Source organism: Chinchilla lanigera, unplaced genomic scaffold, assembly GCF_000276665.1.
Source record: "Chinchilla lanigera isolate Chin_1 unplaced genomic scaffold, ChiLan1.0 scaffold00023, whole genome shotgun sequence".
Lineage (NCBI taxonomy): Eukaryota > Metazoa > Chordata > Mammalia > Rodentia > Chinchillidae > Chinchilla > Chinchilla lanigera.
The window spans coordinates 28,302,043-28,319,589 of record NW_004955424.1 but is presented as its reverse complement, the minus strand read 5'-3'; the positions used below and the strand labels follow the sequence as shown (position 1 = coordinate 28,319,589).

At 37.2% G+C, this 17,547-nt stretch overlaps 1 protein-coding gene across 6 annotated transcripts in view; it reads left to right on the top strand.

Moving 5' to 3' along the window:
* Eml6 (echinoderm microtubule associated protein like 6) overlaps window positions 1-17,547 on the top strand; it is a 336,360-nt gene that overhangs the window by 142,057 nt on the left and 176,756 nt on the right. For all 6 annotated transcript variants that reach the window (XR_001234170.1, XM_013514625.1, XM_013514624.1 and 3 more), the window contains exons 2-4: window positions 9,820-9,979; window positions 12,916-13,014; window positions 16,229-16,297. Coding sequence is in view for 5 of the 6 variants with exons in the window: in XM_013514625.1 (XP_013370079.1) it covers window positions 9,820-9,979; window positions 12,916-13,014; window positions 16,229-16,297 (328 nt within the window). In the remaining variant the exon portion in view is untranslated. The remainder of the gene's footprint in view (window positions 1-9,819; window positions 9,980-12,915; window positions 13,015-16,228; window positions 16,298-17,547) is intronic.

Sequence of the window (17,547 nt, the reverse complement as noted above, 5' to 3'; positions counted from 1 at the left end):
GGCACAAGTAAAGCACAGACTTGGACCACTGCACCAGCAGCTCTTAGAGCACTCACTCACTTGGCACAGGGTGCAAACAGGGAGGGGCCCCATGCACACCCCAGTGAGAGCAGTCCCTGGGGCTTCTGAGTGAGGACCTCCTGTCTGGCTCTCTCCACAAGTTTCAGTTGGGAACTGTGGCAGTGGGAGTAATGGATGGGCTCGAACCACAGGACCAGCAGCTCTTGGAGCACTGACTCACTCAGTGCAGGGCATGTGCAGGGAGGGGCCACACATGCCCCCCAGCTAGAGCAGTTCCTGGAGCTTCTGAGTGAGGACCACCTGCCTGCCGTGGGTATGCGGGGGCCACAGACTCACTTTGTAATGGCTGTGGGGTCCTGGGTTGCCCACTGTGCCCCCAGGAAGTAGATGGGTAATACCTGGGTCTCTCCATGAGTTCTGGGAACCATGTCAGTGTGAGTAAAGCATGGACTCAAACCATGGGACCAGCAGCTCTTGGAGCACTCCTAGTCTCATTTTTAAATTTTGGAAAATAGTTCACTATCACTCTTTATATACATGGCTTTCCTGGCTTTAGAATGTCAATTCCCAGCTTAGAATGTTGGGGAGCTGTCACATGTCTGTGCCACATGGCAGCTAATTAATAATAATACCATCTACATTGTGCTTGCTGATAATCTGAGCACTACTGCATTAATCACTATTTTAGGGCTTATTAAATCTATGTAATCCTTCTGTGAGGCAGGTGGTATTGTTTCCATTTAGGGACAAGAAACTGGGGTCCAGAGAGACTGAGTAATTTGATGAACATGATTTATGAGAAAGTATTTTTTGCCAGTAAGTAGAGGAGACATGCTTCACTGATGCACTGGTAACTGTTTAACCAGATGCCCCCCCCCAAAAAAAATTATGCATGCATGTTCATAAGTTTATTATAAATGTTACAAATTTACATATAATTATCTATCATAAAATTTACAAATAATGAAGTATATAATACTCAGTTATAAATTCCACATAGCCAGTTGATTTTCAAAAATGCTTTCATTGATTTTTCTCAGAACTCTTGTGTCTGTGGTTAACCTATGGTTGAGGAATAAAAGCTAGGTTATTATCTGATGCAGAAAATAAGTCTGTGACTGGTAATGTAGCTCAATGGCATGCACAGACCCTGGGTTCAGTCCCCAGCATGTCTCGTGTTGTGGATGCATGAGTGTGGTTCTAATCTGAATGTTGGCTGTTTTGTTAAATAGATAAAACTGAAGGTTAGTCATTTGCTGAAGATATGAACATCTTCGTTGAACTGTGTAACAATGTTTCAACACAAATAGTTTGCAGTTTTATTTACAGGGTAACAGCTACAGGTAGATACACATTCATTCTACATTTTTAACATTTTATCTTCATATTTCTTAAGTCTAGAAGCCAACAAAACAGTAAGCCAAGCCTTTGTTGGTTACCATCATAGAAATAATCTGCCTCAAGAGTTCATGAACAAAAACCAAACTGCCCATGAAATAATTCAAAGAATGAACAACTGAGATCTCCTTCTACTGAAAAGTTTCTGCACATCTAAAGAAATCACCAGCAGAGTAAAAAGAAAACCCACAAATTGGGAAAAAATTTTAGCTGACTGTCCCTCAGACCAAGGTCTTCTCTCTAGAACATATAAAGAGTTAAAAAATCAGACCCCCCAAATTCAAGACACAATCCAAAAATGGGCAGCTGAGGGACTGGGGATTTAGCTCAGCGGCAAAGCGCCTGCCTGGCAAGCGCAAGGTCGTGAGTTCGGTTCCTGGTACCGGAGAAAAACCAAAAAAACAAAAACAAAAACAAAAACAAAATGGGCAGCTGAGATGAATACATACTTCTCAGATAAAGAAATATAAATGGCAAATAAATACATGAGAAAGTGTTCAACATCATTAGTCATTTGAGAAATGCAAATTAAAACAACATTGAGATTTCATCTCACCCAGTAAGAATGGCTATCATTAAAACAACTAATAAGAAATGCTGGCGAGGCTGTGGAGAAATAGGAACTCTTCTCCACTGCTGGTGGGAATGCAGACTGATGAAACCACTGTGGAAATCAGTTTGGAGACTTCTCAGCAAACTAGGTCTAGACGTCCCAATCAACCCAGCTATTCCCTTCTGGGTATTTTCTCAGAAGTTCTGAAAACGTCATATCACAGAAATATATGTGCACCCATGTTCATAGCAGCACAATTTGTAATAGCTAAATTGTGGAAGCAACCCAAATGTCCATCCACTGAGTATTGGATAATAAAAATTGTGATGCTTTTATATAATGGAATATTATTCAGCTATAAAGAAAGATAAACTCAAGGCCTTTATAGGTAAATTGTCACAACTAGAGACCATACTCATAAGTGAGATAAATCAGACCTGCATATTCAAGCATCATATTTTCTCACCAGTATAAGAACCTGAAAGAGTGAATAAAAACTAGGAGGTGTGATAGACATTGTGAAATGAAAGGAAAATTCTCAAAAGTAAAGGGCACCTGGGATGTGGGAAAAGAGAAGGGAAAGAAGGAGAAATTTTGTATGTATATATATACAGGATAGTTAACTCAGTTGATCTACAGAAAGGACAGTTAATGATTACTTGTTTGATCAATCTTGTACGTCTGTATTTGTTTTCTTGAGAAACCACTTTGAAGATATCAATAAATAATACAACAACCAATGTAAATTTCCTACAACTTTGTCTGTAACTCTGTTTTGTTTGTATTGTTGTTATGCTATTTTGTAAATGGATGTCTGTTTGTTTTCCTTCTTTTATTTCTTAAATTAAAAAAAAGGAAGTAATCTGCCTGAGCTGATTTCAAGCCAGCAGGATGACAAAGAAAGTGGAGTTGGGAAGAGAAATGCATTCAAACGTTATTCTGTAGTATTACTGCCTTCAAAAAATAGCAATAGACAACCTCCAGAGAGCAAATGATGGTAAAAGATAGTGAAATAATAATGAAATAATGAGTTTGGAGCATATTACCTTTGTTTAAGTACAATTTATTATAAGTTTATATAACTTAATTTTTAACAATGACTGCTTAACATTGGTTCACAAAGCCGTTGAGATTTCAGTTTTTGCTAGCTAATCTAAACTGGCCCTAGCTGTGCCATTGCATGCTCTGATCGCACAAAGCAGAGGAAATGGTGCATCAGTGAAGCAAGTATCCTCTGCTTACTGGCAAGCCACTACAACTTAAACCTCTCTTTAACGTGCTAAGAAGGTGCCTTCGGAATACAGTGCCATCCCAGTACAAGTATGGACACTCAGTATGCAAGATATTATGTTCCTTTATTTTTAAAATCACATTAATTCTCATCGGATGCATCGCTGATCATGCTTATTGAAAAGTCCAAGTTGAGGAGTGACACTGCTCAACACTGGATCATACCAGTATACTGGGGCTTATGCAGTTTAGGAAAATGGAATGGATTCTGGTGCCCTGAGTTTCTGTTGCTTTTGTTCATGTTATCTAGGCCCACTTGGAAGGTGAAGCCCTCACTATGGTGTCAGAAGAGGTCACAGCCCCAGTGGTAGCACTGCTAGGCACATCACCAGGATGGCTAGGCACATGTCTAGGGAAGGACTGGAGCACCCCCACACCTGTGCAAGGCTTCACTGCTTCCAGGCCACTACATTCAGATCAAGTGTTCCTCTCCTCGCTGTGCTTCAGGTGCACATGCACTGAGCTTGAGTCACTTCTCCTTCCACCCGCAGAGCAGCAGCCTTCACTCTGCCCTCACAGTCCAGCCCTAAGACATATCCAGCTGTGCCTCCAACATTGCAATACTTTGCTTAAGGTTATGTTCAGAAAAGGGAGAGAGAAAGCTTCATGCTTTCCTAATAAAGTTAATACTGAGAGATTCACTGAAGCAGTTGGGCAATAATGAAGTTTCGTGAGGTAAAGTTAGACTTATGAACATTTATTAAATTCTGAACTTGGAACAAGTAGTCAGATATAATCTTTTGCCTCATGGAATCAAGAATGATTAGTGTTGTTTAGTGGCTTTTGTCCAGCCTCCTAAGAAAGGCTCTTTCCATGACCCTACTAATCTTCTCCCCTGCTCAGTGTATTTGGAAATCTTCCTGATCTCATCTGACATGAAGATAATGTGCTTTTTCCCTCCTGGTATGCTACAGAAATGAATTTATTTCTTCTCCCAGATAGGTTATGAAAGTCCTGCTTTGCAGTGCTTTCTATTGCTATGGTAACAGAAGATGGGATTTCCCAATGGAACTAGATTTATATATACACAGAGAAAATTGGTTCTTTCGAAGCTTGATCCCTTCTTTTTTGCCATGTGTATTACACAATAAATGCAATAAACTGAGTACCAAAGGAAAAATAGAATAATACCAAACCTTTCTGTGTGGGTGTGGAACGAGACTTCCATTTTATTGAAACCCTTGATAAAAGGGAGTCAATTTTAAAAGTTTCAATATTGTGACACTGCTGTTGTAACTATAATAGTTGGTAAAATGTACACAAGTTTTCTTAGGCAGAGTTGGATTTATGAACTCTAAATTGGAAGATAAATTAGAAATATAAATAATATCAATACATCTGGTAAGAGAAAGAATCACAGCACTTTGATATGGTAAATGAGACAAGAAGCCTAGGGTTTGTGTCATGATGGTTCTTTCTGCTTGTATAATTTCCTTGAGAGTTTGGCCATACCTCATGAAATATAATCCAATGCTCAGGCACTTGGAGGATACAATTCTACCACAGCCACTTAATTAGATACTAAGATGTAAACTTTGTGACTAGGGTGGCTTCTCTAGGTTCAGGCACTCTGTAGAAGAAGCAAAGAGCAATTTTAAAGTATGTCAAATGTATGTAAAACTTGATTTTATATGAGAAATGTTCATAAAAACACCTTCCATTTAAAATGCTTATGAATTGAAATTCCAAAGGTGTTTTGGCATTAGACAAAAGCAGATCCCGCTCAGAATGACTTCTCACGAAATTCTTGAGTTCGTAAATGGAGAGACGTGGGCAGAAGAACTACTGTAGATAACTTCAAACAGCTTAACACCCATTAGGCAAATGCTTCTGCAACTTCACCATTACTGAAACTTTATTTTTTTTTATTTTAAAGATAAAAGGGGGGAAACATTAACAGACATACAACATTTTACAACATATCACAAGCATAGTACAGACAATACAGAGTTACAAACAAAGTGGTAGGGAATTAACAATGGTTGTTGTATTACATACTGATATCTTCAAAGTGGCTTCTCATGAAAACAGATAGAGACATGCAATACTGGTCAACCAAAGACTTACTGACAGTTTCTTTCAGCATAGAAATAGAGGACAGAAGAACAACCATGTTAACCATCCTGTATATACATACATACAAAATTTCTCCTTCTTTCCCTTCTCTTTTCCCACATCCCAGTTACCCTTTACTCTTGAGTGGTTTCCTATCATTTCATAGTGTCTATCATACCTCTGAGTTTAAATTACCTCTTTCAAGATTTACACTAGTGAAACAATGCAGTGCTTGCACATGTATGTTTGATTTATTTCACTTATGAGTATGGTCTCTAGTTGTGACCATTTAAATATAAAGGCCTCAAGTTTATCTTTCTTTATAGCTGAGTAATATTCCATTATATAAAAGTACCACTTTAAATTATTCTCCTGCAAGTCAGTGATTAAATTTCATAAATTTTTTTCTTTTGACATTTAAGAAGTGCTACTGAAATATGATATGACAACTTTAAGATAAAAGTAAATCTCAGCCTTGTTCTGGAAGATGCACCAATTCTGTCATTGTTTCAGAGTTTCTGAAAATTGATAGGAAAGAAAGTGACAGTAAAGTGAATAAAGGTTGTTCAGGTTGTTCTCCCTGTTCCTGACAAGCGTATGAGTAAATAGTAATATCCTGAGTCACTCTAAGCAATCATGTTGCTTGTAAGGTAGAGAAGCAATGTCCGAGGCTCTGGGCTTATAAAAAAGAAAAATGACTAGCTTTGTTAACGCGCTTCACTGGCAAAGAAGGAACCTGAAGAAATGGGTTACCATGGACTGAGAAGAAACAATTTCAAGATAGGCATAAAGAAGCTCCAGGAAGAAGAAAAATAATTTAAATATGAGCTTCTTAATGAATGTGATAAATTTATGGGCCTTAATATGAACAAAAAGAAAAATAGTAACCATAATAAAAATACTATAAATCTGAAGTAAGGAGTGTTTTGGTAGTACTGCTAGTTGAATGACTCAGACTGATAAATTAATCTGAAGGTTTCTTTAAAGATTTGTTGAAAGCTATTCTTTGATTTCCCTCTCCTCATTCTAAGAATCATCTGAGAAAAGTAAGGAATCATGATATTAGAGAATAGTAACATGGAGCAATGACTTCTTAAAAAAATTTCTTAGTGCTTCAGGATCTTAGAAATGTAGCATGTATCTCAAGCATTTTCAAATACAAGTTGTGATCACAGCAGATGAGTTTGTCTTTGAAAAGCATCTCTAGTCTTCCAGGGGAAATGATGCTGTTTTTATCTGCGATCTCATCCCCAGGTAGAAGAACTGGCTGCCTGTAGCAAAAGGGAGAGGCAACATGGCAGACAGAATTGTTGGCATCATTCACTTCCCCGGCAGCAAGCATTTGTTCATATTTACTCTGCCACCTGAGGTGCGGAATGATGAAGGCCAGGCCATATGGCATAGTCAAATCTGGTTTTCCTAGGTCTTAGGTCCCAGAGTAGCGCTAACCTGAGGAGTCCCTTGGCTTCCCTGCTAAAGGTTAGGTGCAGTTAAGATCGTTTCTTCCAGGATGAGGCTCACAGGCTTCAAACTATAATAGCTGCTCTCTGAGTTATAAACACAGTTGACTAAGCCAAAACCTTGCATCAAGTTTGACATGCTCAAGCTTTTTCTTAGCTTCAGATGTCCCAAACTTTTTTTCTCTCTCATCCTAAAATAGTTCCTGAGTCATCCTTTTTGTCTACCTCACTATCTCTCACATAGCTCCTAGCTAGTGTCCTTGCCCCTTCCCTTAACACTCCGCACATTTCTGTCCTTCCCAGTACATCTCACTGTGAAACTGGTCCTGCTGTGCCCTGCTAGGAATTGTCAGTGGGAACTTAGTTCCCTGATTAAAGGGCTCTCATAAATTTCCCTGGTCTGCTGGACCCATCTTATTTCCTGACCTTCTCTGCAAGACTCTCACCTATGAGCACTACATTTTCATATGAATGCCCTTTTGTACCCTTGTCTCTTTTTTTTTTTTTTTTTTTGAGATGGAGTCATATTGCCCAGGGTAACCTCAAACTCATGGGATCAAGTGATCCTCCTGTCTCAAGCTCCCTAATAGCCAAGAAATACAAGCATGTGTCACTATACCTGGCTTTCCTTGCCTTTTATATTATCTTAAACCCTCCCGAATGTCCTGGGCAGCTGACCACTCCATCCTCCACCTCTCTGTGTCACTGTGTGTATGTGTGATTGGGTAATAATTTGTTTACCTGTCTATCCTTCCTCTGGTGGGCTCCTTGATAGACAGGCAGTGTATTTTCTGTTTCTGTGTCTATTGCACTGCCCCTGACATGCTAAACCCTTAAACAAGGTTTTATTGAATTAATGAACTGAAACAGACGTTTGTCATAGGTAGGGTTTTCCCAGACTGCCTCTATCCACCTAGTTTAATGGAGCAAACACAGTGCTTCATCAGCTTGTCACCATCTCCTAGGACATCCGCTCTGGTTTGGAGCCTCAGTGTCGCTCAGAGGTCTCAGCAATAGCACATACTCTGTGGGGTGGTACCCTGGAGGTGCTGCAGCCAGGAGGCAGGACATGGAAGGAGGCCCTTAGGTCCTTTGGGAGGCACCCCTGAAAGGCGCAGTGAGGTCTCAACCCTTTTCTCCTCTTCGTCTCCCTGCATAAGGGGAGCAACTTTGTCCAACCTTGTGCCCCTGCTATGGTGCCCTGCCACGGGCCACAGGCACCAGGGCCGGCTGAGTGTGGGCTGACAGTTGAACCAAAACAAACCTTGACTATCTCTTAATTATCTCAGATACTTGTTTCGGTAATCAGAAGCTAACACATCTACATACCACCAATTATTGGATATATCTCAATGAAACTGGTTGGGATGGTCCTTTCATACTTTATCATCTCTCACCAGCTCTGAATGCTAAAGTATTCTACAACCTTGAGAAGTTTTAAAGGACTTAGCATTCATCTGTCATGAAAAAGCTACCCCTTTATATGGGCTTTCTTTTTATATTATTTCCTTATAAAGATTCCTAAGGGTACATTTTCCAGAAAGCACTTGTTATATAACCAGTCCTCACTTAGAGCAGGGTATTTCTGAAAGGCATGCTGAGTCCACAGAGATACACACGTGTTGGTTGCATCTCCAGAATGGGACTTACTCAGTGATGATGCTGAAACTTGTACTAAGTGCCCACCCTGAGCCGGGAACTGTACAAAGTGCTTTTATGTTTATTATGTCATTTGTTTTTATGTATTATCTCTATTTGGTCATTGAAAAAACCAAGGCAAAAGAGTAATTTTTCCAAAAAATTAGAGATGGCAAGGGACACCCAGTAAGTAAATCCACACATCTGATTTCAGAGCATATATTCCTAATACCATACTGATTTTGAGAAGTGAAAATCTACTTCTGCTTAGTGTGAGAACAGATGTTGAAAACTGAGACTGAAAAACATTGTTTTTTTGGCTTATTGCATGAGCACACTATCTGCTAGTTTTCCACATAGGTAATGTGCTCTGTTTTGGTTTTGATTTCATTGTTTTATTTATTTTTTTTTTCCAGTACCGGGAATCAAACTCATGACCTCGTGCTTGCCAGGCAGGCACTGTGCTGCTGAGCTAAATCCCTAGCCCTCCCCCCTTTTTTTTTTAAATATTGAATCACAAATTTATTGGATTATATTCATTTATTGGGTACCAGGAATTGAACTCAGGGCCTTGAGCTTGCCAGGCAGGCGCTTGTGCCTCTGAGCTATGTCCCTGGCCCATTTTAATTGTTTTAAATCCCCAATACCTATGTTTAGAAGAGCACAACTTCTTTACAAAATGAATTTAATACATAGGGATTTCTCATCTAGGAATAGTGATGACAGCCTTTCTCCTGCTTGATTCTAAGAGGCTTCTGGAATACTGGTTGGTATCTGATAAAGTTTTATTTTGATTAGACTGCAGAGGAAAATTGCTACAAAAACCACAAACATAGTAATTTGTGGTTCTGTTGGTGTCAGAGTGATTTGTGTAAACTAGAAATTTTCATTTAAAATGCATAATCTGTGACAACAGACACAGAAACAAAGCTTGACCTTCAGGCCTATTGTGCTTTGAAATCCTAATGAGGATAATATCTAGTGCTTCTGTATGCAAGTGTAATTAACTGAGAAGGTATCTTTCTCCTAGCAATGGCATTTTTTTCAAATTAAAGCCAAAAGCTAGCTTGAAAGTTGAGCAATATTTTGAAAAACAATAAAACTATATAGAAGATTTTCTGATTGGGGAAACATAGTCATAATAGTGTTTGGTATTCAAGGTAACCAATTAGGAAAGATTAGATGAAATTATTGTCAAATTGTGCTAAGCCTCTCTTTGCCAAAGCTGAACATTTCAATTTAGACCCAACAGGTAATTAATTACTTTGGGACAATTAGACCTTTTTTTTCTTAGGTCATCTGGTCAGATGAATGATTTAAAATGAGAAACAAATTTGAGTAAAAGATTATCAGTGTCTCTCTTTGTCCAGTTAGAAGATGTGAAGAGACCTTTGTCTTTTTCAGCCTTGCCTTACACCCCAACAAAACTCTGATTGCAACTGGCCAAGTTGGGAAGGAGCCATACATATGCATATGGGATTCCTATAATGTCCAGACTGTTTCTATTCTTAAGGATGTTCACACACATGGAGTTGCCTGCCTGGCTTTTGACTCAGATGGACAGGTGTGTATATTTCTCTGATTGTTTTCTTTAATGACTTCTTACCGTGCACCTAAAATTATAATGTAAATAGCCACCCAGTTTTGCTGGCTACCTTGGCAGCTTCCTGGAATCCCTCACCTTTTCCAAACTTATGGTACTGGCACTCAACTCTGGCTAGGCTTCAGTTTTGGTTCCCCTAGTCCCACTATCTGTATTAAAAAACCTCTATAAAAGAAGTCACAAACTCATGAAGCTAGGTCTACCATGGTGCAAAAATTTGCTTTGTTACCCAATACTAGCTTCCCACTTGGAATAGTGGCTGTACCAAGCCATCTTCATGAACCTCAAGCTATGTGCTTTCACAAGGTAACATTACCTGCTATTAATCCACTTGATTCCTTACCTTAGGTTGCTTCAAACCCTCCCTCCTTCCCTTTCAAACAGTCATTGGTTCCTGTGAATTTGTAAGTTTCTTTACAATAATTCTGGAATTTATCCTCTCTGTCCTATTCTCTCAGCCACTGTCCTTTAATTTCCGTTATATCCATGCTTGGCTTATTTTAAATAACTTCTTAAGTAGTCTCTTTATAATTCATTTTTTGTTAATGCATTTCACCAACTGAGAAAAGCATCCAAGCATTCCTTGAAGCTAAGAACGCTTGAAGCATCACTGAAAGAAGTCCACACTTTGTACTTGGCCACGCTAGGTGAACCAGCTTTTCTAGCCATATCTCTGCAGTTCCCATGTAGGGCAACTGAACAAATGAACAAGATTCCTCTACAAGATCTTGCACCTTTGCACCTCCATGCCCATTGTCATGCTGCTCTCTGAATTGCCCTGCTCACATTCTTTGCCCTTGAGGGTACTTCAGAGGTCTTCATGAAAGCATTGCAATCCCCACAACAAAGTTTCCTCCCCTTCCTTGGACTGCCATGAGTTTGAAGCTAGCCTATACCACAAAGAAAGACCCTGTCTCAAAAAGACCAAGACCAGACCAAACCAAACCAGAATGTCCTTTGTCCATGTTATAACATATTAGAATTCAGCTGTTCCCCTCCAGGTTCCATTTCAAAGGGTGAGTTCAGGAGTGCACTGTGTTACTTAACTGTCATTTATGAAAAATGACCTCCCATTCATTTGCCTTGATGGATTTCATGGCTTGTTGATACTTTTACTTCAGGTCTGCACTGATTCCTAGGCAGAGTTTATTGGAATCAAATGATATTTAGAAATTGACAAATGGCCCATTACTTTGTAATTGACAAAGGCATTAGAAATACTTCTCCAGATAGCTGTGAGGCCTGTTGCTACAAATGAACTATATAGATTTTTTTGGCCTTTTGTCACTCACAAAATGAGATTTACTTTACCTATATTTGTTAATGCTTTTTTATATTTAAAAAACAACCTGAATGAGAAACAGTTAATGAGTCCTAGATTGATCAATATTGCGTGTCTCTCTTTGTTTTCCTGAGAAACCATTTTGAAGATATCAGTATGTGATACAGCAAGCATTGTTCATTTCCTACCCCTTTGTTTGTAACTCTGTATTGTCTGTACTGTTCTTTTGCTATTTTGTAAAAGGCTGTCTGTCTGTTAATGTTTTCCTCCTTTTATTTTTAAAATAAACACACACAAAAAAAAAACCTGAACGAAATTCATCCACTCTTATTTTCTTACACTGATAAAAATAAAACCATGTCAGCGCAAGGTCGTGAGTTCGGTTCCTGGTACCAGAGAAAAACCAAAAAAAAAATAAAATAAAATAAAAAAATAAAACCATGTCTTGTCCATTGCTGCAGACTTCAGTGAAAAATTACAGCAAAAGGGTATCCATTGGCACCCAGGTTTAGTGAAGACACCTGATCAACACATGACAACACATGTACACACTTAGCCATATATGACAAGCTCATACTCTCAAACACTCTCTGAGGTATTTAACCTCAGATACTCATATTTTGCCAGCACTATAAATCAAATGACTTTGAAAATACATCATTTCATTTGGCTCACATAACAATACTGCAAGTTAAAAGAAGAAAACATCTTTTTATATAGGTGCTGGGATCAAGCTCAGGGCCACTGCATGCTAGGCAAATACTCTACTACTGAACTATATCCATGGCCCAAAATAAAATATTTTTACATACATTTTATAAATGAGAAAACTGAGATTTAAGGAGATTAACTAAGTTTTCGTGGTCTTATGTGTGGCTACTTACCAAATCAAAAGAGAAATGAAATGTACTTCTACATTAGACCTCTAATTTACAATGTTGTCTGCTACTTGTAAGAACTCTGATTTTGGTGTTCCAAATCCCTGCTTATGACATTTTTCATTTTGTATATAATTGTGTGTGTTGAGTTTTGTTCTCCCTTTGCGGACAAGTTCTGATCTAAACCCAAAAGATTTAGACTAGGAGGTTAAATACCCTATTACTTTTACTAAAATGACATATCCTCCTTAGTCACTTTAAATATTTGTGAAATTACAGAAAATTAAGAATAAATATAAGGCCTCATTTATTGGATTTCTTTTTAATGAGTTTATCAGACCTTTAATTTCAGCAGTTTGGTGAATCTTTGAGACTTTAGAATCCAGGGTTCCCTAAATCTCACGTTAAGATTTTTAACTAAAAAGCTTAACATTAAGGCCTGCCTTCAAGTCTATTCTTGTGACTCCCAGTGATTTTTCAGTACCTTCCTGGATGTATGTTTGGATGTATGTTTCCTGTGTTTAAAAAGGACAAATGAACATCAACTTTTAGGTCTGAACAAAGTCATCTACTGTGGTATCTTTAGTTTTGGGTTTCAGATGGATTTTGAGAATCAGTTTGTTCAAAAGAAATCCAATGCTTAGCTATGGTAGGTAATCAGTAACTATTGTTGAATGCAAGCATGAATAATAGGAAATCTTCTCAACACTTTCAGGTATTATTCTTCTTTTTCTTAGTGTTTAGCCTCCGTGGGATTGGATGCCAAAAACACAGTCTGCATTTGGGACTGGAGAAAGGGAAAGCTTCTAGCCTCAGCCACTGGCCATTCTGATCGGGTAAGACCTTTGTTCAATCAAACTGTACAGGATTCAGAACTGTGAAGTAATTGTGGTACCACTTTTCAGCCTTCTGTATTTTTAGAAGAAATTTTCCATGTATACATTTTTCCCTTTATGTTCGACTTTATGAATGAACCATTTCTTTTACTCATTAAAAATAGCTAATTATATTAGCATGATTGTTTCTAGTGATCAAATATTTTGAGTTGCTATTCTTTTTCATAGACAAAGTGAATTGTAGACTTTGACATTTGATTTCTTCAAAAAATCAAAGTAGAATTGATGTATGTATTCATTTAGACATGGAAATAATTGTTAGAAAATATTCACAGAATATGACTACAACAGTATGCATTTTAATTTCAAATGAATGTTATTATAACTTCATTTCTTTATTGTATTGAGAATATTGAGTGCAAATTAGAGCCTGATTATTGTTCATATTGAAATCTGTGTGATCAGCAAAGATAATTCCATGTAATCAGAGCTGCCAAGATAGTGGACTAAGCAAGCATAAACATATAACTGGCTAGAAATCTATTTCTTGAGTGTCTTACAGAAGTGAATAATTTAATTCATTTATTGTCTTGTTTTCCAGTTTAAATATAAATGAATTTGAATTACTGTCTTACCTCAAAATTCTAATTGTTTTGTACAATATGTTTCTGTACACTATAACTGTTTATAGAATAAAATCCCAATCAAACATTAAATTCATTACCTCTTGCATAGTGTGAACCCATGTGAAACATTTTTATAAGAATGGCACATTATCATCTCTAGAGATTTGTTGTTACAAAGAAAGCTCACAATTTTTTCAAGTTACCTAGGATTAAGTGTTCAGAAAGCCCAGGAGTGACTGGAAATGGAACTTAAGAGGACTAACACCCTCTAGCTCAGTGGGCACACACAGAATTCAAGCTGCTCATGAAGTGCCAGGGAGATTTTACAACATAGTGGTACTAGAGCTCTACCTGTAGGGATTTGAATTTATTGATAGTAACTTCCTACTTAATGAAATATTTATGTTGAAAATATTTATGTTGCTTAAGTTTTGGATATTACTTTTTCCATTTATACTGTAATCCCATGACACGTATCTTATAAGGTAAATTGAGTTGGACAGGATCTTATAAAGTAAATTGAGTTGCCAGTGACCATGGAAAGTAGACTTGAGACCCAGCACACATGATTGTGATTACATACGTAGCTCTACTGAGAACTCCTACATAACATTTGATCTAAGTTATTCTGCAATTACTATTTTTATTTCTGTATCATTTTCTGTGTGTAACCTGTATTAATATACTGTACATCACACTTTTGAGACTATTCCCATAGAAAAAAGTAGAAAACTGAAATTGTAAGCACTTTTAACCAATAAAATCTTCTTACTTAGAAAACAGAGCCTAATGTATTCACTTTTGTTAGCATATCAAATGGCTTTGTTGTGATGGTAAATTCCTGTTAAATTGTCCTGAGCCTGCCTCCATGTCTTGGGTCTTTGTATGTACAGAACAGCAACCTACCTTGGTAAGCAAATAAACCGAAAGCCTAATTTAAGAGTACACTTTTGTAACAAATAGCTGAGTCTCAGCCAATCATAGGCTGCCAGCTGATCAGACTGAGTTTAAAGCAAATGCCACACTCTTAACACTGAGCTGTTCAGAGCCATTTATGTGTCCGTCTGTTTTTTGTCTGTATGTTCTGTGCACCCATTTTGCAGAGCAGACTTCCCTGAATCTCTTCTGGTTCTGAAGGCTACCAAATTTGCAAGTAGTTCTCTGCTCAGCTAAACTCTGATAAATGTAATTTGCTTAAACTTTTTCTTTTAACACTAATGGGTGTCACATGCCCTGCTTATTTGATTTCAATGAGTGTGCTCTATAATTTTGTCACACTTTCCAGTTAGGGCTAGACCACAAGGAGTACAACGTTAGTCTAGTGAGAAGCGAGTCCAGTATGTTTTAATTAAGTACTTTATACTGTTTTCCCAGACCCCATTGATCACACAGTTTTGTTCTCTATTGCTAATGCCCAGGTGCCAATATGAATTATTGGCTGCTTATGATTAATGTCAAGATTATTTTAGTGGCTTAAAATATTTACTCTATCACACTTGTATAATACTGCTTTATAGCCTGCAAAATGGCTTCACCTACAGTATCTCAATTGACCCCATAACAAAAATGAGGTAGCATTATCCTCAAGCTAGAGTTGCTGAGACCTTAGATGAGCTCAGATGCTAAAATGAATATTTGCACCAGTCCTTTTTCTTCAGTGCTTTCTGGAGTCCATAATTGTTCCTCCCTAGGGAAGGTAGTGGCCTACATTCTTTCTGTAGTCTGTGCTAATTCTTTCCTATCAGCGCTTTATAGAATGTGCTCCATTTGCATCAGAATCTCCTGGAGTCTTTAAAAGCACAGGTGTCTGGACTAAACTTCAGACCCACTAACTAAGAGTGTCTTGGATGGATCCCAAAAATAACACATATTAAACAATCATTATAAGTGACTTGACTTAAAAGTTAACAAAGAATCTTCTTTTCCAGTTTACAAAATGGAGCTAAAACTTCTTGCAAACTCTCTGGTAGCTGTTTTCAAAGAATGATAAACAGTATTATCTTATATGTTTTTAGATCCATGGAGAATTTAAAATATAAGAATATTTTGAGTCAGATTAAAATGCTTTCAAGGACTATTTTAGGTGAGTTAAATTAGTGTCAGATAAATACCTTTGTATTGTGTTCCATGATTATAAGGCACTGTTGGCTACATTTAACCATAGTTAACCACTAAAAATTTTCCTAGATGAGTGCAACATTTTTAAATTCTTTAAATTTTTATTGAAAAGGTATTTCAAAGTGTTTTGTCAAAGTGTTGGAAATTTTATTTTAAAAAAATTTTAAAATATTCCATAAATTATCAAAATTTGTTTGCCTACACCAGATGGACAAAATTAAAGCTATAAAGCAGTTTATTCTGAGTGGTTGTGGCTTATTACCGCCATATTCGGGCCTGAGGTAAGTAGGCATACGGGAGTGAAGAATGCTATCTGATACTGACTTCATGCCCATAGCTGAATCCCCCATTTTCATCCTGCGCAAGTAGCATTATGTTCTAAGTGTTGTAGAGTAGTGTGTTGGAAACTGCCCTGGTCCCTGGAAGAAGGAAAAACATGTAAAATGATCAACATTTAATTTTTTGGACAGATTTTTGATATTTCCTGGGATCCATATCAGCCAAACAGAGTGGTTAGCTGTGGAGTAAAACATATAAAGGTAAAGTAGTTTGTTTGTTTTTTTTTTTTTTAATTTGGTTCCTTGTGTGATAAGGATTTTAGGAGTTGATGTAGATAATTTAGTGTCAAGAGAGTGTTTGGCTTTATTCTTTTTTTCCTTTAATTGAAAACCCTGCTACCTGTTACTCTAGTCCTAAAACAAGCTAGTATCTACTGGCAGGGTTATTTCAGAAAGTGACGACAATCAAGTTAAGTGTCCAACAAGCATCTGAATAGGAAAATTTATGTTAAATATTAAAATGACAATTGATAAGACTTCTACGTTTGCATGTTTTAAAACATTTCTATGTTACAGATTAAAATCTTATAATGAGTATTTACATGTACTGACATGTTAAAATTCTTGTTAACATGTTGGTATATTGTCTTAGAAGAAGTCATAGAAACAAAGTACACAAAGACATAAAAATGAAGTACACAATACAGTCCTAGCTGAGCTTTTATATTCTTGTAGTGCTGGGGATTGAACCTAGACCTTGTGTGTGCTATGGAAGTACTATACCACAGAGCTACCTCCCTGGTCAAGCCATTAGTTTGTAAATGCCCATGTCTTTCTCTAAGCTATACAATCTGACTTTAGCAAGTTTCACATTTATTTCTTTCTATTTTATTATGCAAGCAGCAAATTAACACCATCAACACACCATGTTCTCACATAGCAAAAATTTTCTGAACTGTGAGATACAGCCCAAGATCTTTTGTCTATAGTATTACAGATAATACACACTAAAATCCATAAATAAGTGTAATGATTATCCTATTAAATGGAGCATGTGTGGATTTCTGCTAGTACAAAAAATGGTGCATATCCATATGAAGGGAGTAGGTACTACGTTATTCCTTTAGCGACCCTTCCTGTTTCCCAATTCTTTTGTTCTTCTAGTCTAACTTTATATGATCTTGCTCATTATTCACACTTAATGACTAGATAAGAGACATGCCATAAAATGCTCTTAAATAACTGACAAGAAATATGCAATGTTATCTAAGGATTATTATAAAATTTTACAGTGGAACATAAAAGAAAAGAACTAATGGATAGAATCTTGATTCTGGACACCTAAAATTCATAGATATATCATTTCTCTCCCAATTATATTTGGTACAAATTCAATTAAAGCCCCAAATCCTTTTTGGTTACCTGACAGAATTTCCCTTGAAGTTACTGTCTTAGTTTATTTTTCATTACTGAGACAAAATACTCAACACCCAAAGTTAAAGGAAGAAAAG